General features: G+C 39.3%; 1 protein-coding gene across 4 annotated transcripts in view; it reads right to left on the bottom strand.

The window, feature by feature from the left end:
- USP32 (ubiquitin specific peptidase 32) overlaps positions 1-23,350 on the bottom strand; it is a 149,576-nt gene extending 126,226 nt beyond the window's left edge. For 2 of the 4 annotated variants that reach the window (XM_037880161.2, XM_043531389.1), the window contains exon 1: positions 22,830-23,041. In XM_037880161.2, coding sequence (XP_037736089.1) covers positions 22,830-22,887 — 58 coding nt within the window. In that variant the 5' untranslated portion in view covers positions 22,888-23,041. Of the gene's footprint in view, positions 1-22,829 lie in introns of all 4 variants that reach the window. The other 2 variants (XM_037880160.2, XM_037880159.2) reach the window with 2 other exon arrangements.
- Positions 23,351-26,675: the final 3,325 nt, after the last annotated feature.

The following is a 26,675-nucleotide window of genomic DNA, read 5'->3' as shown; positions in this document are numbered from 1 at the left end:
TATTGTGCTCACTCAACACTAATATATCAAGTGTTTAATTTGGTTATTCTGCCCAATTTACTGGCTACAGCCAGTGTTAGATGTGTAATATTCCTCAGGAGACTGTTGATGCGGTTCAGAAAGCAATCATTTACTACATCCATCATCTGTCTACATCTCAGTGCATGTCGAAAGGGCTTAATACCAGGAAGGTTCAAGTTACCCAGAGTCATGATCTAGTCATCTTCAAAAGTCTTATGAATTCTAACTTGTGAGATATTGTATTTTGTACTACCGCTCTGCAACATACCACAACAATTATGAACCCATCGATATAGCCTCTAATTTAATATTTTCACAGGAAGCTCAAGAAAATAACTGGACAACTTCCTTCTCCCCAGAACATTTATTTTGGTGTCTCAACAGAAAGCTGTCTATATATGAAGTATTTTTAACTGTTTCTGCCTTTACTGAATCTTTAAGAGGAAAGGACCAAGAGCTTTCCACCTGCTTACAGACACTCTAAAAGATGTACATACCTGTTTAGTTTTTAAAAAAATGTTTCCAGGAAGGAGACTCCCAAAGTTCCCTTAAAACTTTTTTATACCAGGGAAGGCAAAATAATGCTTATGTATTTTACAGGTAAAGCCACCACTAGTGGCTTCCTGGAGCCCCACATAAAGTGACAGGCCAAACTATGGTCTCTTTTTAAAGAGCAAAAGGGTATTACTTACACTACCTCTCCCCCCGCCCCCTATATACACTGGAATGGAAAGAAACTCCGAGCCCATCCACCATCTCTGGCTGCTTAAGGTCAGCGCCCTAGTACTTTAGGAGGAAAGAGCTCGGACAACATTAGAAAGCCTGTACTAGTTCAGCCCAAGCAGTTAAAATTAATTTCTTCACAACTGTTTATTTAAGCTCCTGAAATCATCATAATTTCTGCTGTACCCAATACATTTTGAAACCTATTTTATTTTGGTCTTCCAGGAACATTGCGTATTGCTGCATTTTAAGTGCCTTTTTCACTCCAGGAATACACAGTGTTTCTATAATAAAACATGGGAAAAAATAGCTTACGCCAAACCATTGTTAGCCGTTTGAATTAAACCAGCACGAACAAGTAAACACAAAGTGATGGATGATACTACCATCTCCTTTTCTCATCCAGTTATGCCTAAGCCCTGGATGCATGTGTCAATATTTTAAACACTGAAAGAGGTACTTGAGGTTGCTGCCCCCAGAGTTTCACCTAACTTCTGTTTTTTATATCCTGTATGGTAAGTGTCTACAGTCTATTTAATTTTTAGTGTACTTAATTTCAAATACTTTTACACTTTTTATTCCTTTAAACATACATTTCATGAAGTCATTGATCAAACAACAAATGTTGATAAACCTTTATTCCCTATTCATTTGGGCCAGATTTCAATCAGTGACCTCGAGACGAAAGGTTCCAGATATCATTAAGCCTGAGCCACCCAGTTCCAAAACTTGATGTCCTATGAGGCACAAAAGCTATGTACAAAGGCAATAAAGTGAAACCAGTCTCACTAACAAACCATTCTTTAAAAAGCTATATGCTTAATACCCACTTCAAACAAATGCAACCCTAACACCTGCCCTAGATTCTGATCTTGTTTACTAAGAGAATTCCACTGCCTCTGCCTACTCAATAAGCATTTTTCCATCTCACTAAACTATTATCTATTTTAGCATGTGATAAAACCATCATCCCTGATAGTACACAAATTAGTTACATCTTGCCCATCCTATGCCTTGTACTCACTTTAACATGTGTCTGGTTTTCCTACGTGGCAGAATTAAACATAAATGAGGTGGTGATAAATAACTGCAGCATGACTTCAATTTCATATAAATTTCACTAACAAATTAGAGAGATTTTGACCCTTGGATACTTTTGTTGTGCATATTCAGACTAATATTTTTGCATTTCTCAAAACTGGAGTAAGTCATAGCAGATTTATTTAAATGTGAAACTTCCAATTACTCCTTATTGTGTGAATTTGAACTGCACCTTCACAACGCTGCTGCTTTAACAAGCAGATAACATTGTATCACAATCCCGGGCACTGAAAATGTAAATGATTAATACAATATGAAAGTTCTCAGGACAGATCTCAGTCTGATATTCCAATGACCTTGTCATTTAAATTAAAAAAAAAAAAAAAAACCCACTCAGGTACTTAAAAAAAAAAAACCAACACCACCCTGTTCCTAAGGAATAACTGATTGCAAGCCCTTATGTGAGGTGTTGGTACACTGGTCAGCTAGGGGTTCGCATTAACCTTACACAAAGTGAGGACATTCTATACCTCAGGCTTCTCTCCTTCCTTAGCTTCACCACCTCAGGCTTTTTACTCTGAGAAAGCTCAATCTGAAGAAGTTATGGCCCTTTCCAAGGATGGCATCAGTGGTAACTATAACTGTATTTGTGCAGGAAAGCATTAATTATGTAATGCTGTCTTATTCGACAGCACTGCATTGTCTGCCAGATGGAAGCCAGAAATTGAGAGCAGAACAATCCATCTCAACAGCATGTACAACTTGCACATGATGGCAACCCAGACTTAAAGTCAGACCTTTGGAGGGGTAGACCTCAATATTATTCAAAACTAGTTTAAATGATAATTTATTCTAATTTTAGGTTATTACAAACTTGTCTTCACCTTTAATGAATTCTGACACACAAAATCCCTTGTTATTCAGTCTCAGGCCTCCATGTAGAGATGCCCCATAGTACTGAAATGTGCCAGTTATTTGTTATGAGAAAGGGAAGTGAAAGGAAAAGCAGAAATGAGTTTGGTTTTAACTAAGCAAGATTGTATCCATATTTGTAGAGAAATTAATGTGATGAGCGTATGATAAATGGGACAGTATCTTTACTGTCTGCTACAGAGTCACTTGTTCAAAGAGATCCATTTTACTGGGGAGTTCATGAAACCTACAGCCATAAAAAAAAAATGTATACAATACTATAGGCATCTGTCAAGTAATGCGATATTACTAGACCATAATAACTAGCTCACTCATCTCCTCAGGGTAGAAACACAAAGGTAGTGAGTGACCTGCTTCAGATTAATACTGACTGAGATTCATGAATGTTTCTACAATGAACTTGAGTTGAACTGTTTGCTTTCTGAAATGTATAGTCTTAACAAAAGCAAATTAGCTTTAAAAAATAATCAAAAATATTTTCTCTCGGTAGATAATACATCTATGAGTTATTTTACACACACATACACAGTCTACTGTGTACAGACAATATTTTTTCAAGTATATTGTTAATGTGTTCATAAACTGACAGTAAAAGAACCATACAGCACAAAAAATCTAGTGTAATTCACCTTCTAAGACAAAACTCACGTTAGCCAACATAGCAATATATTATCGCTTGTCCAATGAAGTGGGATGAAATTTCAGTGTTTTGCAATGGAACTCCTATTATTGTTAATTTGGAGCTACAAGTCCAGTTCTTTACATGTCACATTATAAAGTTATCCCCTGTATCTTTAAAGTTGTAATTCAAATAATTACAGGATTATTTATATTTAGATATTGTACCTGATGTAAAATTATAGCTCTCTCACACATAGCTGAATCCAAAGTAATATCTTATAAAAAAGGAAGATTATTCCTAAATTACACTGAAATAAAATGTTCTTGCTATAAAAGGCTAAGTCACACACAACTCTCCTAAGGAAAGCCATCCTAAAACTGTTTTTTTTGCTGGCAGGCTTGCTATAATTTAGAAAACAGTTTAATGAAAGATTAGCACTGCATCCCTTTTCCAGCTCTCTGTAGGGAATGCCTTAACTCCAGTCCTCTGGAGTTAAATTAAATTTAAGTGAAACTGCACAACCTCCGCTAAAAATTCTATTGTAAAATACAGTAGTTATAACATAGCTTCAGTCAATCCAAACATTGGGAGTATTTTTAGTTCAACAGTGTAACTTAAATCTAAAGCAACTTGTACAGACTTACGATTCTAAAAGCTTTTAAATTTGTAAATACCTAGCTTTATAATTTTTAAATATTTCCAAGAGTAATTATATTGTAAAATAAATGAGAAAATCTCAAGTGATCCCCCAGTTTTTTTTACTTTGGAGTCTAGGTTTTGTTTGTTTTTTTAAAAGGGAAAGACCATCCATCACCAATATGTGTAGGTCAAGAATTCAATTTGAGGTTGCTAGATGTAGCGTGATTTTTAGAGGGCATGGTCACCCACAAATGCTGCTTCTAGCCATGGGAGTTACAGGTACTAAACACCTCCAAAATTTAAAAAAAAAAAAAAAAAATCAAGCTACTTCTAGTCAAGAGCCTAATGTCAGGTACCAAGATGCTAGACATAATGTTTAATGTCATAGGGAAAAAATTTAAGTTGCAGAAGGAAATTTAAATTTTACTGTTTTTCTTCTCATCCTACTTAAGCTTATTCGGAACAGACATGTATAAAGACAAGTTCCCTGCCCTGAAGAGTTTACAGCCTAAGGCCCCATTCCTGTGAACCTGAACCTGCATATAATTTTAATGGAACTACTCATGTACTTAAAGTCAATCAGACTAGTCGGATGCTTCAAGTTAACTATGTGCAAATGTTTGCATGATTGGAGCATAAATACTGTATGGAAAACATTAACTTATAGGATTTCATCTTCAAGCAACAGATACCGCAATCTTCAATTGCACACTCTGCAGTATCAAAACTATTTACATTATCTCTAGATGTGAACAGTATTTTATTTAGAAATCAAAATAAAAGTCTAACTAAATCAGAAGACAGCCATTTTTACTTACAAATAGAGCTAAGCAGTGTTTGAAAAATTATACAAAGTTGTCCTAACATTTTAGAAACTCTTCCCTTTTTCTTCCAGCACCCTGTATTTTTACCCCTCCCTGTTTCTTGCCTTACTTTGAAACACTTTAAGATGAACCGACTGCTGTTCAGGATGCACCTTTCCTTTTTAACTAGAGGAAGTTCTAATGAATGTCAGATCAAAAAGCACGGACCCACTTTGGCTCAGTCACATCCATGCAACCCTAAGTGGGTTGCATGTGCCTATGACAGCAAATTTACTCTGTAGTAGGGATTATTTTTTTAAGACAATTATCAATTGTAAATCAATTAACACAAATATTTTTAAAATCTTAAATTAACACTTCTGCTGTTTGCTTTTTACATTTCACTGTGCCTCAGTGGAAAGAGACTTAGTAAGGCTGACTACTAGGTTCTCACACACTAGCACAATACTGCCATTTGAGTGAAACACTGTAGGACCGTACTTAAATCTAAAGGCATGTCTATACTAGAAGTGCTATGGCGGCATCGCTGTAGTGTGACACTTACTACAACAATGGAAGGGACTATTGTTCTTCCAATAGTGCAGTAAATCCACCTCTCAGAGGTGGTCAACAGGTCAATGGAAGAATTCTTCCAGTGACCTAGTGGTGTCTACACCAGCCCTTAGTTCAGTTTAACTACATCGCACAGGGCCTGACATTCTGCACAGCCCTGAGCAATGAAGTAAGCAGACCTAATTTTGTAGCACAGACCAGCCCTAAGTCAATATACATCAGTTTAAAGGTCATAACAATTGAAACTAATCCCACCATTTTGCACCTCAGATGCAGAGCAGTGTCCTTTTTAAAGGACCGAGGTCCACCTTTCTTGCTGCTAACCATGAATGTCAAACAACTAAAGAAACCTTAATGCAGTAACAGTGAAAAATTAAACTCTCCAATTTTCTCCCCAAAACTGATCCTAGTAATTTGGTATCCTGAATTTAAGATGTTCCAGACTATATGTGATGGCACAAGTCACTTAATTTGAGCATTTGTGGCAAACTATGGTATTTGTATATTGATCACTCGAAAATATCAATGAATAGAGGCTCCATTTTCCTTTTCAATGGGAAACAACATGCTTAGTAATTTTATCCCAGAGATCCTTCTACAGTTTGAAAAAAAAAATTTATTGGCTTCTATACACCATTTGGCTTGGAAAAGGGAGGGTGTTAGTAGAAGACAACTGGTTTCCTAGATAAGTTGGATGATTCCAGCTCTTCTCTTAGAAATCTAACTTACACCTACTATCATCCTGCTTATAGAAGCTGGAAGCAGAGAGGAACGTGCTGATGATCCACTGTGAGACACACTAAATTATACATACAATTTCAAACCCACACGAACACTCAAACTCTAGTCAATCAAAGCCTGGCAGATATCCCAGCCTGTACAATTTCAGCAGTTTTTGCCAAAAACTGAACTGTAGCAGCAGACGTACAGAGCCCTGAATTTGCTATAAAAATATTGTCCGTATACTAACAAACAAGAAAAAAAAACAATCTACGCAGCAATGTCAGGAGAAGTGATGTCTTCTAAGAATGCTGAGGTCAAACAAAAATTTTCGTACAACACAGTTCTCTAGTTGATGCCAATAATCATTTTACACCTACGTGAGAAATATCAATACAACAGCTTGAACTTCCCATTTTTCAGCATTTGGCTGCTCTCCAACACCCTTGGGCTGCTCTCCAACACCCTTGCAAAGAAGGTTAGATTCTGCAGATATAATGGACAGAGAGCATCAGACAGTATGACCAAGTGCTGCTATTAAAAATGCAAAAAAGTCATGCTTGGACTACAAGCATCATAGCAGAGAAAGGTCAGGTTCAGAGAAATTCTGTGTAGAGGTTAGACCAGTGGACAGTCAAGATTAATGGGTTCTTTTACTGTAGCACATCGAAACACCAGCGCATACTGTGCCTATGCACAGATCCTATGGTGATGAGCACCACAGAAGTGACTAAAAATATTAATTCTAATCCTATTAGTGAACAAAAACAATGCAAACAAGCCAACCAAAAAGCATGTTGCTTCTCCCACATCCCCTCTCAAAAATCCTCAGAATTTTTTTTTTTTAAATGCTGTAATCACATCATATAACCAGTTACAGATAAGAGGTTGGGTTAGAGCCAGCGTTCATTAATATATAACCATACTTCATTAATATTGGGAGACATAATAGCACAAAAGGCCTGATGGATCTTTACATACCCAAGATCTCTGATGATACTCCAAACACAACTTTATCTGGCTACACAAAAGGAAGTCAGTCCTTGGTTTTACATTAGATCATTTTAAAAAAACTAAAAACTTAGAAAGTAGAGTCTAACGTATGTACAGTACTGAAACAAACAGGAAAAAACAGAGGAGATGAGAATTTAATATATGTTGGGGGAGGAACACTCCTAGAATATAGCATTAAAGCACCTTAAAACAGTACTTTTTGCTAAATTATGGTCATACACAAATTCACAAGACACCATACAGGGACATATCTTTTCAGTTCCCATCGACATGACTGGGTAAAGAGCACTAATTGCCTGTGCATTGCCTTGGAAAAATTTACCCCCTAAGTACCAAAAAGAAAGACTACCAAGTACCAGCAGTATGTGACTGTACATTGCATGCCATTTGTGGTTTGATAAAAACATGCAAATACTGGATTTTAATGCCAGAGGCTTCCCTGTCCCTATTATGTTGAGCTAAACGCTCATCTTCAACAAAGAAAGTAAAACTCTCCTGCCCCAAGATGTCCCTCAGTTTGAGCTCTGGTTTTACTAATTCTCTTAACGTTCTGATTTTTTTTTTAAGTGACTTAGTTTTACAGGTTCAATATCAAAAACTTACAGAACATACAATTAATCTCTAACTAAACAATTTTCCCTGTAATCACTTGCTCAGTATTTCCCCCAGGAATCTTTGTCCTACTTATACATGAAAATGTTATTACTTTTTCATTACTCTGTATTGTGACTCCACGGCTGTTATAAAGTTGTCAGGAACCAAATCAATTTTGAGAGGTTTCAAAGAGGCAAAATATACAAGTTAATGTAAAATATTTTGGGGAATAATCCCAATCTGCAAAAGGCAATTGAGACAACTGGATCGCTGGATTATAAACTCTGTAATATATTGTGAAAAAACTGAGCTACATCCACATTTAAGAATTCTCATGACCCGTCTATCAACGACATCATTCAAATTGCATGGTGCATCTCAATTTGAACTAACTCAGATACTCTTATCACATAGTTACTACAAACAGTAGTTAAAAGGAATTTAGGAATGAGAATAGTATAGTTTTGATACTGTTCTAGTAAACATCTGTATTTTCTTTAATAAATCTTTTTCTTGTCAATAGTGACTCATTCCAGTTGTTAGTGAAAGAGTTTGGGATCCATTAGCCCCAACCATAGTGCACATCAAGAGTTTAAGAGACAAGAGTGAAGACAACCACCACATTTTAGGATGCTTATCCAAAATGAACCACCACATCTTTTCATTTTTTCCTATCATCAGTTTTTACACTGTGCTCCCCTATACTTTTTCCTTCCATCCACACTGCCTTTTGCCTCTATGGCATACGTTTCATACTCCACGTAATTCTTTTAACATCCTCTAGAAGGAAAATTTCAATACTTCTTTCTATTGTGAGGATGTTTCATCCAACTTAGTTTAAATACAAATCCCTGCTCTTCTGAACTGCCACTTTGTCAATTGTGCTTGCAGTGTGTATCCATTGCGATTAGGTATTACCAGAAATGAACAAAACACAGTAGGCTCAGCCATGATTCAGAAGAGCGGCTGAAAATGGCTTCTATTTTATTACCTCCAGGAAAAATAGTCAGATGGCTAGCATTTATTAACATATCATTTTACATTAAACCGTGCTTACCCAGAAGTATGAGAAATAACCCAAAGGAAGAGAATATACATGTAAAGAAGAACTACATCCAAACCAGTTAAAGCTAAGCTCAGAATTAAATACTGGTCACAAATAAAGAATTCACTACTAGAAACTCAGAGACTAGAAATACTCTGGACATTATCCCATTATAAGTTTAATGTCCTGCCTATACTCCAAATGTATTCATGTTGGAGGAATGCAGTTACAACACAAGCTGCCCACAACGTTAAGTACAGTTCCATTTTAGAGTCCGGGAAAACCTACCTGTATTCAGACGGATTCTTAACACAGCTACACTGAAAAATGATATCATGTCTAAAAAATTTCAACTCTGCCCACTTCCCTCCTATCATGTAGAATAAACATCAGAGTTAAAATTAATCTACATCTTCTGAAGATATTGATTTTAGGAACGGTCTACAATAGCCATACAGCAAAGGTTAAGAACTGAGCTTATTCTGCTACAGCCAAATAGGGTTCTAACCAGAACTGTCTGGCTACTATGGACAGGGCCAAATCATGCTAGAAGAATGGCCACCAGAAGGAAAATATACTTCAGCCTAGGTTCCTACCTGGGAAAAGTTCTAACATAGGTTGGCCAATGTAGATGAGGGCCAAATAGACTATGTACAATCCTTGTTTGGCTAAAATATTCAAACCATATTTTGAACAGTTCTTCACGAGACAGATCTTCCCATGCATTTTGCTGTAATTCTTGGAATTCACAATTTTGTTTTAAAATAAGACTCTCTCACCCTACGGCTGTGATGCACATTCTGAGAATAAGTAGATGCACTGTTGGTTTGGTGAGCCTGCAGCCAGATCACAACAGCAGCACCCAGAAAAGTGTGACTCTTCTTTTATTCCTTTTACTTATGTGTTACTTTAAAGCCCAATTACTATCATGGAACCGTTAACTGCTTTACTGCCGAACAACGTTCCAGACATCTAGCAGGGGCCTTTGTCCACCGAGACCAGAAATACTTGCTATGTCCTAATGTTCTATTCATCTGTTACTGAAATAAATGCATATTAAAGCAACAGCAAAGAAAGCTGTAAGGAAAGAAAAAGCAGTGACTGCTGGTGCACCTTTGACCAATAACATATGCAAATGTGAGACCAGAGGGACAACTGTCAGCGAAATGCAACTTAAAATATACACCTACCCACTTAATACGTGCCTAAATACTATGGTGATTAGAAGCATTAAAGGGATAAAAAAAAGAATGAGAAGAATGAAGGCAGAGTGTCCATTTTGTATTTTATAAGTGAGGAGAAAGTGCAATGTAATTTACTTTGTAAAATGGATGTGCTAGTGTAGACAGTGCACAACCACTTTACAACACACCTACCACTGCTGGAAAATTGAGGGTTCCCTTTTGCCCTCAGCCTTACTTCACAAACACCCTTCTATATAACCTGAAGACAATCTCAAATGGTACTTAGTGGGTAAATTTTTCCAAGGCTAGGAAGATTATATAGTAAAGCTAACACAAATTATACTAAAAAAGAGAAAAATAGTGATTTGGGGAGCTTTAGAGGTGTCCCCTACCTCTGAATGGCATGGTTTCCATTTTTACCATCACTGTCTTTTTAACAGTACGATAATAAAGAATTATCTCAATAGTTTAAGTGCCTTAACATGGTCAAACCTGAAACACAAGAAAATCAGGGAAATAACACTTCACCCAGAACAACATATAGGATACGTGTTATTTAGTAGCCAGGCCATTAATTACCTTTCTCTCTAGAAGAAAGAAAAAATCAAGATCCCTTGTGACAATCTCCAGGAAGTTACCATGAAATACCAAAAGTAATTAGCTCCCGTTATACAATTCCTCCCCCACCATCTACCATTCTTCATACAAATTACCATAAAAAATAATAGAAACAAACTTCACCACGTAGGGTACAGTGACTCATATAATGCACCAACAGCTTAACAATTATTTTTCCCCCTAAAACAATCCTATTTCATTGAAACAAACTGAAAAAATACACCCAAATCCATAAATTTTAGTTTTAAAAAAAAGTCACACGCGGAAATTAAGTAGTCATACCACATTTTTTTAACATTTGATGAAAGTTCTCTCTCTCCTGATAACACCTGGTCAATTTTCAATCTGGAATAAGTTTTTATTCAAATGCATCCCTGACATAATTCCTACTTCTAGTAGTTTGTATCAGAGAAAGTGCTGATACAATTTAAAACACAGATGCACGCTGATGCTGTCTTAACAAAAATCTTATTTATGGAATCAACTTGACTTGTGAAATCGAAGTTCTACATGGATTATCTATCCCTGCATTTTCATTCCATCACCACACGCTCAAATTCGCTCATCAGTCCAATACAACTTTTTTTGCTTATTTTTCCAAGTTAGCTTAGCTAGTGTTCCAGTGCTTCACAATCCTTGGTATTTCCAAAATTAGCATGATAACTATGCTCATTCCTGGCAATTTCCATAGATTCAGCTATATCAAGCCTTCTAATGGCTGTTGAAATAATTTCTATAGCACCAAAGAGGTGGGTCTTTTGCAATACCTAATTTGGTATTGCCCAAAGGTTCATGGTGCATTGTCAAAGTAGCCTTAATCTGAACAAAGCCTAAACACCACTGGAGCTAAAAGAGACCTATCTACCAGTTCAGCTATCCAGTCATGATTGCTAGTGAAACTCATTTACAATTCAGATACCAATGTACCTTAGTAGATAAATAATCCAGAAAAAGAACAAACAGGAAACACTGGATGTTCATCTATAATGCATAAAAAGTATTTTAAAGGCCACCAACTAACTACCAGAACACCCCATACAATAAGGGTAAAGTGAAACTCTTGGTGTGAGGAACAACTCAAGCTCTTCTGAGTCTGTGTTCAGTTTTTCATGGCTCAAGAATACATTTTCATCCAGAGTGCAATGCTCTCTGGTACTGACCAGATTTTTATTTGTTTAAAATCCTCATCTCTCCTTTCCTTACCCTTCCCTGCATCTGTTACTAACATAGAAAATGAAGGTCTGATTTAGATTGTAAATCTTCAGGTTGTGGGCTGTCTTTTCAATCTCTGTAAAGCACCATACAAAATTACAGCATTATCTCTACTTGAACTTCAAGAATAAAGTTCCTTTCTACTGGTTTTTCCCCACTTTTTTCTGTTTTCCACAGCTTAATAGCAATAATGACCTCACGGTCGGCTATACTTCTTAAGTCAATAATAAAAAAAGCTTGGATTTTGCACAGCATAAGGATTCACTTGGGATATTAACTAAGGTTTTTCTCTTATCCAAATGTTCCACAATTTTTAAATAAGAAGCCTGACATTACCTAAAGGATGGATGAAACAGTTTAAAAGGATTTAGGTATAAAAGGGAAGCTATGGTTTTCCAGTTGTGAACAATTATTTTCAAACTAAATGTCATGGTGTAACTTGCAAAGTATTATTTTGTTATTTCTTTTCCAGCTAGAAGCAAATTCTCCTCAGATGTGTGACTTCATATCTTAATCATCCAGGTAAATTACAAACTACTTTTCACCATAATACATAAAGTAAAACTGACAAGAGATTATTGATCAGATGGGAAAACTGAATTATGTTTTGAGGTAAAGTGAAATTGTTGCTAATAATCCTAGAAGATCCTGCACCCAGATCAGGATTAAGATAGCTGGCAAGATCTGAGGTCAGGGGAAACCTCAGTTTGGCCTTTCAGTTGAGCAAGTGACCATCCCATTGGTCTCCTTTTCAACCCAGCAAACCACATCATCCTTGCCACAGCAACTCAGACCACTGCCATTACTGGTTCACAATTCAGCCTTCTTCACTAGGAAGCCCATTAGTAAGCATAAGTGCAAGATGATGATACATTTTCAGGTAGACAAGTCTTTACAGATGGGTGAAATGGGCATAGGAAGGGTAAAGAGGGACTTGTAACTAACCTCTCTATCTCATGGAGATGTTAAGATTCATAAAAAGAACAGGGTTATTTAAATACTGTGTGTTATGCAACTAAACTGAAAAAGACTAAAGCTTAAGAAAAAATAGACCAACTAACAAAGCAAGATGTTGCTGAATGAAACACAAAAAGGTAATGCGCATTTTGCCACTATTTGAGTAAGATATTTTTAGACTACCACTAATTGCTAGAAATACCACAGTATTAAAAGTTTTGCAAATCAGATCCTTTCAAAATCTTAGGCAGAAGCCTGCATTAATGGGTTTTTCTCATTTTACTAGACGGCTTCATTCTTTCATTATGTAAGTTACCTTTTCATACGAAAATTAAATGTAACGGGTGTTTTTTGTAGTTCTTCAGTACTGCAACTATCACATGGATATTCAGACCCAAACCTGAAGAGCTCTGCGTAAGCTCAAAAGCTTGTCTTTCTCACCAACAGAAGATGGTCCAATGAAAGATATTACCTCATCCACCTTTTCTTTCATGGATATTCGAAGTCATTTAGATGACGTTTACTCTAAAGAAAAAGTAAGTACTTCACGACTACAGTAACAGTACAGTGAATTAACAATTAACTTATTTAAAAAAAAAAGAGAGAGATACTTCCATTTAAGAATGTTATTTTGAACTCAAACTCCAAAGGTTTATTTTCTACTCTTGAACCTAAGCTAGGAAATCTTTTTATTGCAGAGAAAACAAAAGATAAGGTTCTGCCAGGCAGCTCTGGAAATTTATACAGCTTTTATTACAAAGCCAGGTAAGAGTGCTCTGTGGCTTTCCTCCCAATTTCTCAATCTACATCTAGAAGGCTGACTCTTTGTGCAACTCAAAGATAATTCAGTCTCTGAGGCAGCTTACAATGTATCTTAATTATCAGATTGTTTTGTGCTGCAGAATGCACTCCACTGGGCACTGAACCATTCAGTGTTTTTCAGCTAAAAAGGCAAAAATAGTTCCAGAAGGAAGTATGCACACTACAATTAAACTATCAGGTAGGGACATATTAAAGTAGTTACCTGTTTAAGATAGCAAGTGCCTTCCCCCCTGCCCCCCCCAAAAGATCTTAGTGTTTTTGCCAAGTATATCCAGAAATAACACCACCAAATACTCAAATGAAGCCACCTCTGAGGTAGTAGCCAAGTGGGCAAACGAAACAGCACATTGAACAACAGTGGGGAAGGGAAATGTTACTCAAAGACATTAGGGAAAACTCCTACTTTTACAGAGATCAGGTCTCATCAGAAAAATCTGCACACAAAATGCATACACAACCTCAGTAGGTTAACACTCAGCCAACCCTTCAGAGAGTCTAACCTGTGACCACAGAGTCCAGGAGTTCCAAAATCTGATGCTTAGACCATTTCCTTTTTTCTATCTTCATATCTTGGATTCCTTACACCAATTATTTAAAAAAAGATATTTTGTTTAAAGAAAAAGGTAGTTCGGTAACAAGAATAGTTACCTACCACAGGATGTACAAAACCAACGGGTCAAAAACAGCAGGACTCAAGTTGCCCTTCTCCAGGGATTCTATTTTAAACTAATAGCCTTTTATTACTGATGATGCATACTATTCTGAAGAGCTTCTAAATTCTGATTTCTACATTATTCCTCTAAGACACTGTCAGGCAGATTCAGGCCCCAAAAGATCAACTTGGTTAAGACAAGGTTTTAAAGAACCCAAGATGAATACAAATATTTTTAAAGATTTCAATTATTGTGCTCCTGCACAAGAACCAGAAAGTGAAACTGACTTGAAATAGAAGCGATTAGTCCATTTTCATGGTGAAAGCTATGAGTGAGTTAAAAAGGCATAAAAACTGTAATCTATAACAAGTAAATGGCCTACACTGTGAAAAATTATAATGTTTTTAGTGTTCAGTTGTTATAATCTATGGTGTTAAAAAAATCTAAAATCTTTTCCTGAGTTATCTGACAGTGTACTTCTAGATTACACTAATATTTAATATGATCAGCCACTCAGCATAGAATTTCCTCAGTTTATATTTTTAACTTTCAGACCATCACTGATGACTCTTTTCTTTATCCATGTGTTTTTCTGGCAGATATCTCTCTCTCTTCCATTTTAATCTCTAGTAACAACATGCTGACAACATAAAATTTAACATTATGAAGTTGCTATCACTTACAGACTGATTTTATGCTGCTGAATAGTGAGGACTCTTCTCACATTCACCAAATCAATTACAAGCAAATGCTTTTGCATTTACTCTTTTTTTTCCTGGTTTCAGAGTAGCAGCCGTGTTAGTCTGTATTCGCAAAAAGAAAAGGAGTACTTGTGGCACCTTAGAGACTAACAAATTTATTTGAGCATAAGCTTTCGTGAGCTACGATGAAGTGAGCTGTAGCTCACGAAAGCTTATACTCAAATAAATTTGTTAGTCTCTAAGGTGCCACAAGTACTCCTTTTCTTCTTCTTTTTTTTCTATTCTTTGGTTTTGTTTTGTTTTTAAACCAGAGTATTTTCTCATTTATGAAGCACCTGCTTTCTTAGATCTTGTCGATGCTAAAGCCTTCCACACAATTTGTCTAGCACTACTGGTAGTATGCAACACTGGAGGAACTGTGTAGGTGCTAGGCAACTGCATCAAGAGTCCTAAGGTAAATGTACCATTAATGCAAAAGAAGTTACTCAAAGCTTATCGTAGTTTGAGCATCCATTCACCTCAGAGCACCAAGCATTTGGCGCAAAGGCTACACAAACACACATGTGGTTCCTACTATCTAATTCATTCCTCTAAAACCTAGAGTTGTAGAGAAGTAGAACTCCAAGGAGGAGGGAGAGGAAGGTAGTGATTGTGTATATACAAAGGCAATACACAAACTCCAGTTGCAGGCTAGATACCTCTCTTCTCTGAGAATAGCCTTTGTACATTTCCACTTGTGGCAGTTTAATTAGGAGTCCTCAAGCCACTTATTTGGGTGTGCTACTGCTGCTTTTTAAAAAAAGGCTGCCCTCCCAAAAGAAGCAGCAGGTCTAGAAGCTAAGTTGTCAAAAAAGTTGAGTAGTACCATGTGAGTTTATGAACACCAGGTAATAGCTCTACCGATTTACAGACAGGAAACATTATGAAACCATGAATTAACATGGTTAACACACAGCCTTAAACCATATGAGAGAAAGTCCCAGGACCCTCAGTGACTGTCACCCTATACGATGTTTAAATGTTGTACTGAGACATGTTCTCAAAGCAGGTTAGGTTATATATTCTCCCCACACTGATGTCCAAAGGCTACAGAAAGTCTAGACCCCTTCCTAGGTGTTTTCATCCTTTGCACATGAAAACTAAAATTCCCCTTAACATTCTGGACAAGGAGTTCCATTTCCCTGAATGAGAAAAAGGTCTCCTGCAGAACAGCAGAAGATGGTGGTTTAAGGCAAGTGAAACTCAGATTCCAGTTTGGGAATAAGCATGAGACAAGGATACAGGTGTCACCTTTGTCCCTGTGAAATGCACTGAAAGAGCAGTGAACCAGTTGCTCACTTTTCTTGCAGATGTGATTGTGATTAAAAAGGCTGGCTTTATTGACAGGTGAGATAAAAAGAAGTCTCAACTTTGACAGATGGGACTATATTCATTTTATTTACTTCAGTCATTCCACTGTCAAATGGAAGGTAGTATGCTCAGATGCCAGGCAGATGCATCTTGACTGAAGGCAAGAACAAAATGGAAGATTAAATGTACAAAGTTGTCAAAGTTAGTTGATAAAGAAATAGATCACATCAGTGAGATTGTTATCCATTCCAAAAGCTCATTGCAATTTTTAAAAAGGTATTTTAACTAACATCTTCGTGGACTAAGGATTTTTTTTAAGCTTCTGAAGAACATCAGGTGAGATTCAGTCAGTCAAAGCCCTATGATGCAAGCAGCAACGAGTAATAATTACAGATTAGGATAGAGGACAAAATAAAGAGGTCTGGGTGACCACTTGAAAATAGAAAGCCTTCTGTTAGACCCCCAGGAGAAAGTGTGTACTATTCTCTAGATTCTAGGAAAGGTAACTAGTATGACCAGAACCCTGTTTTGTCTGACTGACAGCTAGCAAAATTGGGGCGGGAGGAGGGCAAGAAGCCCTTTTCGCTAATCTAACGGGTACCGGTTATAACTTGTCTTGATCTGAAGCAAAATCAAAGGCACTGGTCTGTGCACCAAGCCGCAATGCAATCTCCTGATGTAAAATGTCATTTCTTCAATAGGTCCACCGCAGTCTGTTGTAGAGAATATTTCTGCGGGTCCTACAATCTGCAACTTAGATTGTGAGCACATTTCCTTTGCCAGCCAAATGGAAGGCCACGTGATGCACCCAATAAGCCAGGCTCCAGTCCCACAGGCAATTATTTTCCAACAGAGTGGTTAGAGTACCTCTTTGCCTGTTATAAACCAATGCTGTTGTGTTGTCCACCAGTACTTCGACCATGCAAGGCTTGCTCAATGGCCAAGTATTTTAGATGGTTCTTAGTTTCAGAACAGTTACAAGGAGCTTGGCTTCCCATGTATGCATCACAGCCCACCTTAAGATTCCAACAGTGAACCCCCCAGAGCAGATAAGATGTATCACAGATTACAACCACAGAGGGGATTCCCCTCTGCTCCTACCAACTAAAGGAGCTGGGCATTAAACACCCATTCCCTATCTTCACTAGCCATTCCATTAGTGCTGCTACCAATAAAGCTGCAATGGTGGGAAATATGAAGAAAGATATCAGTTTATATGCAGCCTAGATGTCTCACTGTGACATGTGGTAACCTAAAAACAATGTATTCATATTCCAGCTCTAGAAATGTAGATAAACTGTAGGTTAATTTTACATTTTTAATACCACAATCATCTCATTAACCTTGTTACCCTTGAGTCCATTTTATTCCTGGGTCAAGGTTGGGGGGAGGGATAGCTCAGTGGTTTGAGCACTGGTCTGCTAAACCCAGGGTTGTCAGTTCAATCCCTGAGAGAGCCAGTTAGGGATCTGGGACAACTATGGGGGATTAGTCCTGCTTTGAGCAGGGGGTTGGACTAGATGACCTCCTGAGGTCCCTTCCAACCCTGATATTCTATGATTCTATGAAGACAGCAGCATTTCACCCTACAGATGGGTAGGGAAGGGACATTTTCCTTTGCTCTCCAATAGTAAAAAAAGAGAAAAACAGAACATTCTGGTAGATCCCATCTCAGACGATGAGAATAAAAATCCTACACCATACCCTTGGACATCTTGGAAAATACCCAAGCTGGATAGACAACTTTTACTTACTTATTTCTAAAAATACTTTAATTAGGATCATTTTTCAGAGCTTTTCAATAGCCCAAATTTCTCAGGATTTGTCTCTAACTATATCAGTAGCTATTTTTAATTGCACAAATTTTTGGAAGGCTGTGCCATTTTTTGTGACTACGGATTCTTTGTCCACAAACAATGAAACAGACAATCTATCAACAGCTGCTCATCTCTCCAAACAGTGCGCTCATTGACCACACTGTGATGCCATTGCAATTCCTCAGACCCCATCTTAAGAAAAACATGCAAGACATTTATCTTTGTTTTAAAGTTATCTATGTCTATGCCTCCCCAAGTACACTGAAGACAAACTGGGCCTTCCTCCCTAAATAACATTACACAGATCCATGACTAGTCACTGAAATTTCTACTGCGAGAGTTAAGTTACCTGACTGAATATTCAAAGCGTATAGAAGCTGTCAATAGTCATGGACTTAGCATGCTTTGGCTCTCTTTTTTTTAAAATAAATATTTACAGTAACAGATTTGCCTTCTGTTGTCACGACTTCCCAACATATTAATAAATTTAAGCGCATCCTATTATTTTCCACGAGTTAATCAGCATGCACTAACAGTTATAAAGAAACAGATTTATGAAGGAATTAAAATCGATTGGATAACAATGGATGCCATCTACCCATTTCTCTCCTGCTGAGTCCTTACCACACAGACTGCTTTAGTACTACATACAGCATACAGTAGTAACAATGAAATTATTTTATTTGTATGTGTTTAGTATATGGGACAAGCACAGATATGGGTTTTTACAGTTTCGTATTTTGTCCAATTCTCAGGGGTCCCCCGTGAACTCCCAAGATTTTAGCAGCATAGGAGAAATCTTAAAATAATCTCACAGCGTCTTTGTTCAGAAGCGGAAAGCCTTTGGACGAGTAAAGGACAAAACTTCCATTTCTCATCTGGATTTTATCACAACCAATTTAAAGTTTGGGAGACTCAAGGGAGGAAATATGTAAAAGACAAGCATGAATGCATGATGGATCCACCACCTATGAGAGCTCTAGGGGAAAACACTAGTCCTTGATATGATAAATGATAATTCAAACTTTCTGCTCATGGTTTATGCTGCTGTCAAAACCACTTTCTTGATGGAATATCAAAGAGCCTTATACACAGTTAGAGATACAGCGTTCCTTATATTAGCAGGACTGTCTCTCACTTGACCTAGATCCTGCACTGAACTGCACACAAACAGTACTTCTAAAGAACCCTACTGACTTCAAAGGAACACTATGTGGGCAAAAGAGTCCACCAATACAGAGACGAGAACAGGATCAAGGCTTATGGGTTTGCACCTTGCACAGTGGGTCCTCTGGACGTTACTAGATTATAAATAAGAATTATTACAGTTTAACAGTATTAGTAAAAACAGGAGACAGTCTTAAAGAAAATACTGAAGATAGTGATTTATACCAGTGGTGGGCAACCGGCGGCCCGTCAGGGTAATCCACTGGCAGGCCGCGAGACAGTTTGTTTACACTGATCGTCCGCAGGCATGGCCGCCTGCAACTCCCAGTGGTCGCAGTTCGCCGTTCCCAGCCAATCGGAGCTGTGGGAAGCAGTAGCCAGCCCGTGCTGCTTCCCGCCACTCCCATTGGTCGGGAATGGCAAACCGCGACCACTGGGAGTTGCAGGCGGCCGGGCCTGCGGACGATCAGCGTAAACAAACTGTCTCGCGCCCTGCCAGCAGATTACCCCGATGGGCTACGTGCGGCCCCATGGGCCGCAGGTTGCCCACCACTGATTTATACACATTAAGTCACAGATTAATTCACAGGTTGCACTCTAAATCTAGGAGCAAACACACACCTCAGCCTCACATTCTGACAACCACATGGCTGAGAAGCCATTAGGCAGCCTGCCTTTAATTGTATTCTTGGGGGGAGAAAAAAAATGTAAGTTTTAATTAGCAAATATCCAGACTCAGGAACAGACTTTTCCCTTTTTCTGCTCAATATTTAACAAGGTACTAGAAGGAATGAAACTCCTGCCATTCATAATTTTGTTATTTCGAAATAACCCTCATTTTGCCAGTCTGACAGAACCAAACGCATGCACTGTGTTTTCCTCTGAAGAAAATAGTATTGGGCACATTTTAACAACTGCAAGTACTGTTTCTATAAAAGTACTTTAACAGCATTCTGAGCAATAACTATTTTTGAAAACTATTTAATCACAGTAAATTTTATGTGGAGCAACAGTCTGTTGAAAGAGATGTGTAATCTAAATGTAATCTAAAGGTGACGTAAAAGAAAACATTTTATCACTGTTTAATAGATGAATAAAAATTTTGTAAGGTTGCATACAACCACACACAGAAATAAACTTCAGTAGACTATTTTTTTTTAAAATCTGTGTGCTTATAATTTATTATCGCAGCTTGCTGTTCAATATCTCCAGAAATAGCACTGTATTGGTACACAATATCTAGAGGAGGATAGCCTTAAAAAATAATGTTTTGATAACTAGACTGTTTTGCACATACAATAACTCACTGGTTAAATAAACAAAATAATTGTTTGGCAAAACTTCAATTTATAACAAAAGATACTAAAACAATGTTTCTAGTCTCTAAAAGAATTACTGCATTCAAAACTCACTGTAGAGGAAGATTAGATTCAGTTCACCATAAACTGAGTGCACATCAATAAGTTCAATATTAAAAAGTTAATATAGAAAGTTTAATTTCCAATAGGAAATCTTGCGTTCACAAACTTACTTTTAAAACTGACTGTCTTTGAAGGTACTGCACAATTTAATTTTAAAGGTTAAGAACTCAAATTATGATTATTACATGTTTTATAAATATGTAAAGTTTCCACACACAACTTTACCAAGTGACTGATTTCCAAACAGCTAAAAATCAAACACTTCCTATTGCATTGCATATTCAGTCTGTTCAAGAATGTAAGCAGGTTACATTTGTGATTCTTCCCCCTTCCCCCCATTTAAATACCAGAAGTTATAAAAGGACTTAATATATTCTTACCAGAAGTTAAACAGATTTCAAAATCCTGAAAATTTAAATCTAAACTGAAAGCCAGTTCTGATACATTCACTCGTTTTTCATAACATTTAGGGTATATTGCTCAGTTTTATGCCTCTTTACCCATCTGGGATAGTTTCCCTAAGCAAATGCAATGCTCAAAGCTTTAAAAATGCTTTTCACAATAAAAATATGTATATTTCACATACATCTAAGGTACCCCTTCAATCAACCCACAATTTTTCAGACACTCCAGGATCAATCACTATATATTACTCTGAGTTATGGCAAGGAAAGAACTAAGCAGCCATATGTTTCTAAGCCTCTGAATTTCATCAGTCTTGTGTATATCAAACAGGTGCACTGCCTAGAACCCTCTATGTCCTATTTATATTACATCACCGAGAGATGCCTACAGCTCCTCAATAACAAGTAACATAAAAATGACCATAAATGCAATGCATTTAGCACAGAATATTATTCTCCCTTTTGTCCTTAGGTTTGGAAATCAAATCTTGAGAAAGGCAGATGACAGGGAGTAGTTAGTTCATTGTTTTAGAACCCTGCTAGCGGTCAGTATTCATCATTTAATAAGTATGCTTTCACTTCTCTATTCTGTCTTAATACTCTCCAGAAGGGATCCAAAAAAGATTATGAAAACAATGTATATCATAAGCATATAAGCCACTTCTACCCACCTATCTAAATAAGTGTGTGTGCCCTCCCACCTTGAACAACAGCAAGCAAATGTGGGAGAGAGGTATGTGAAAACTGCACTCCCCATCCTGGACAGCAACAAGTAATGGGGCTAACATATATGTGAAAACTATGAAGTAACAGGTAGTGCCGTGAAAGGAAAAGCAAGGCAGCTCCTATCACATCAGGATGCAGAATTTCCTAATGACATTTTATACTGTAGATGGGGGAGCTGAGAAGCGACAAGCAAAGGAGATGCTGACGGCTGTAAGAGAACAGTGGCCTTGCAGCATCAGCAGCTGTCTAGACCCTTTGCACCTCAAAACACAGCTACTCTGAGCATGATCCAAACCAGCAAAACCTGCACAGAAGAGTAAAGGGTACTGAATGTTTCTGCTAAAACTGACATGTAAGTGCAGGAAGATGCAGGAAACATACTACACCAGGAGGGTCTTACAACAGCTGCCGCCCAGCTCTTTGTAAAAAGGAAGAATAAGCAGCAGCCATGGTACAAGAGCTGCTGTATCTGAGGTCTATAACTCTGGTGTCAGGCATGCCAAGGCACTTTGGGCCACTTACCCCTGACACACACTGACAGCTCCAGAAAGAGAGATTTACATGGGTCCCTCCCCTCAACCAGTGACCAACCTCCCTCCACCACACCCCCATGCCAGCCCCCTCCCCCGGGGGGGTTACGCCCCCCGCCCCCCCGTGCCAGCCCCCTCCCCCGGGGGGGTTACGCCCCCCGCTCCCCCGTGCCAGCCCCCTCCCCCGGGGTGGGTTACGCCCCCCGCTCCCCCGTGCCAGCCCCCTCCCCCGGGGTGGGTTACGCCCCCCGTGCCAGCCCCCTCCCCCGGGGTGGGTTACGCCCCCCGTGCCAGCCCCCTCCCCCGGGGTGGGTTACGCCCCCCGTGCCAGCCCCCTCCCCCGGGGGGGGGGTTACGCCACCTGCCCCGGGGGGGGGTTACGCCCCCCGCCCCCGCCCCCTCCCCCTCCCCCGGGGTATCTTCTACATCCGTCCTCTCCTCCGTCCCCCGCACCCAACCGCTCCGCCTCTCCACCCACAGCCTGCCCTGCCCTGCCCCCCATCCCTCCAAGACCCCTCCCAGCTCCCCCCCCCACTCACCCCTGCGCAGGGCCTCGTCGTAGCTGAGGAAGCCGATGCGGGACTCCTTGGCGCCCATGGTGCGCTCAGTCCATGGCCCCCGCAGCCCGGCCGGCTGGGAGCCCGGGATGCGCCGCTAGCGACTCCCGAGCAGGAGGAGGAGGGGGCCGCCCGCCGTCTCCGCCACCGCCTCCATGCCGAGTCACGTGGGCTCCCCCGCCTGCCCCCTCCCGGGTCACGTGCCGGGGGAGTGTTGTGGTTCCGCCGCGGGCGCCGCCCCTAACGGACACGGCGCGCTGAAGCCACGCAGGGGACTCCCCGGGGGCAGGGCTGGAACGACCTCTGTCACGTGGGGCATAGAGCGCCCCGGTTGCGCGCGGGGCGTCGGGAGGGGGCGGTTGGGGCCTCGCTGGGCCGTGGGGGAAGGGGACACATTGGGTGAGGGAGGGGCCACACTGGATGGGGATGGGGCCGCAATGGAGAGAGGAGCTACACTGCATGGGGGGGGGAGGGGGGTGGCAAGGGATCTTGGGGAGGGGCCTCAGTGAGGGGAGGGGACACTGGATGAGGCGGGGCCGCGCTGAGGGGAGGGGCCACGGGATGGGGAGGGGCCTCACTGGGGGAAGGGGACCCTGGATGCGGGAGGGGATACTCTGAAGGGAAGGGGACCACGGGAGGGGGTTTCCAGACATACCTGGTGATAGTGGATGTGCCACCATTAACGAAGGGATGTGAATTTCCCCCCTGAAATTCTCGGCTCCCTGATTCTGTGACAAGTATTAGAGCTTCTTTGCTAGGGAGATTTCAGAGTAGCAGCCGTGTTAGTCTGTATTCGCAAAAAGAAAAGGAGGACTTGTGGCACCTTAGAGGCTAACCAATTTATTGGTGCCACAAGTCCTCCTTTTCTTTTTGCTAGGGAGTGCGCTCATAGCTCAATACGAGGGGAAGCCAGGGGTGGGAAGGAAACACTATAAACTGGAGTAGACAAGCATCTTCAAACACCCCCAAACTCAGAGGGAAAATTGGATATTGATCTAAACTTTGTGGCTTGTATCCATTTACAATGAATGTCACTTTTATGTGCTTTTTCAATCTAAGAAGTGTATCCAGTTCAACGAATGCTGCTGCTATCACATGGCAGGAGCAAATTTCTGTTCCCTTATAAAGGGGTGCATTTAAATTGCATGAGGCAGAATAAATGGCTTCCTTATAGGGCTCATGATTAAAAACACCCTTTACTGCCAGTTGCATTTTTTGGAGGGGGTGCGGGGGGGAGATATTTGTTTTAGAACTCACTCCTTTTTTCTAAAGATTTTGAATAGACATTTCTAAGATAAGAAAAAGTCATTTTTTTTCCTTTTTTTAAGCTATCCAACTCAGATAAGATTACGTTTGAAAGTATTAGGCCTAGAAACATACATACTCTGGGTCACTTCCAACTAGAAAATGTAGAAAACTGGTTTCTGTGGCCAATACATTCCAAGTATGGTTCATATAGGACACATAGCCTGTGGGAGAAGGTGGGAGTTGCAGCATCATCACAGTGTCATCTGACTTCTTAGCCCAATACTTGTAGTTTCCTTTTGAGTACTCTCCTTACCATATCAAATAGATCTAAGGGAAGATGAAAAGCCCATTAGATAGAAGCTATTTTATTATTAATAATACTGTGTGCCGGATGCTTTTTAAAACAAATTTCACTTCAGTGAAATTCAGAGGTGATATGCAAGTTACTCGCAATAAAGTTAGTTTAAAAAGGCCAAACGCATCCCTCATGTAACTACTGAAGCTGATGAAATTACACCAGGCCTGAATTTGGCCCAAGGAATCGAATTTCTTGTTTGTGGTATCCGTCTTCTGTCTCTAGTCTTGCAATTAGATTTGTTTCAGGGACCATCACTGTTACATGTATGCACAAGGGGCCTAAGGCACTACCCCAAGACAAATAACAATAGTGATTGATCATAAAAAAGTATATGTTAAATTGTGGAAAGTCTACTTTAACTCACACCTTCTTGCATGTGCCTGCTAGTTGCTTTTCATGCAACATACCAGTCTTTCATACCCTCAGTGTGAAAAATGCAGCATTTTAGACTCAACTCTCTTACATTCATTTATGCTCACACCATTTTACATGTGCCCTCTAAAGAGGGGCCACAGTCCCTCCCTTGAACTGCTTCTAGTCTACATTAAGACATTCATTTTTAAAATTCAAATCAAAGTGTTTGCACAATGGGCAATCCCAGGTTTAACAATAAAAGAAAAAGTTCCAGATTGGGAAAACAAACTGAGGCTTTGTGATTGGTAGGTCTATGTCCACCTTAAATTAACTGTTCTCATAGGCACCAAAGCAGGTTAATAGAGATAAGATTTTAAACACTAATGTAGGATTTGATCCACCATTTCATTTATAATGAAGCCTGGTCTTGGAGAGCAAACTTATATAGTTCCCTTCCACTAACATTTTATATCTAATTAAAATTAAATTGAGACACAGTAAGTTTAGATCTATATTAGATTAATTCAATGCATCTGTTCATCTAGGAACATGCCACCCATCCATAATGATGACAACTGTAAAAGACCCCTATTCTTTTGACTGATTTGATTTATTGTGTTTATGCTTTGTTACACACAATGCTTGCTCTCATTTTATTTCATTATTCACTGACTATTTAGCACCTATTTTCTCTTAAAGGACTTGGCATAATTATAAAATACCTGTGTGAAGAGTAGTGTGTGATAACTGCTGCATATGTGATACAGGGTGTGGGATACATGTTTCCTACATAGCTATCTTCAATCACCTCGGTCACCCAGTAGCATTTCTGCCACCCTTTGCTTGTTAGCCCCCCCAGGCTGATGGAAGAACATCACAATAGTCTGATCAACAGCGCCATGGTGATAGGGTTGCAGTAAGCAGACAATGAAAGGAATTTAGATTTGGGCATCTGGTGAAGACATTTGATCTTCAAAATTGATTTGAATTAAAAACAAGCTGATGAGGTGGAGGCCCAGATGAAACAAGGGAGTAAGGGAGTGCACCAGAGTGAGACGTGTGGCAGCATGAGAACATCCGTTGCAAGACCCAAAAAGAACTGTTCAGTAAGGGTGGAATCAAGTAAATCTGGGTCTGTTTAAGTGACGTAGGTGAACAAGAAGACAAGGAAGGAGTGTGGTCTAATAGAATAAACGCAGGACTCAGAAATATGAGTTCTAAGCCCAACTCTGTTGCAAGTCACTGTAACTCCGTGCCTCAGTTTCCCATCTTTAAATTGGAGATACTATCCCCTGTTTTCCTCATGGGATGTTTTTAGCATTAATTGTTGCTTGTAAAGTACTTAGCATTTACATAGCACTGTACATTTGCAAAGTTTCATTATCTTATGATTTAGTGCAGCCCTGCAGGCATGGATGAGGCTTGAAGAAAACATGGGTGTCATTTAGGACTTGTATATAACACCAGATAAGTAAATATGGTGCTTCCAAAGAGAATACATCAGTCCCACCCCTGGAGCCTTCGACATAGATAGATGCAGAAGAGCAGTAAAGTGAACAAAAGCTAAAGTAAGCATTGTTATGGATGTTGCATTGGAAAAGGTGGTTAAACAGATAAATTCCTACAAAAGAGACAAAGCGGTGTTTTCACAGAATGAATAGAGGAGGAATTGTCAAGATATTGCCAGGACTCAGGGAACATGGGATTAAAGAATAGCAGTACCAAAACCAACAACACTGATCCTAAGGCAACGGTAGATAGAGGAGCATTTCATCTCTAAACTTCAACAGGATAATGGTGCATGGCACTCAAGACTCCCTTGTTTCCAAGCATTCCTAGGTATTCCCCTTTCAATACCACTTCTCTGT

Source organism: Chelonia mydas, chromosome 17 (assembly GCF_015237465.2).
Source record: "Chelonia mydas isolate rCheMyd1 chromosome 17, rCheMyd1.pri.v2, whole genome shotgun sequence".
In the NCBI taxonomy this organism is placed as follows: Eukaryota; Metazoa; Chordata; order Testudines; family Cheloniidae; genus Chelonia; species Chelonia mydas.
Note: the sequence above shows the minus strand (reverse complement) of the source record. Positions and strands in the feature narration are given on the sequence as shown.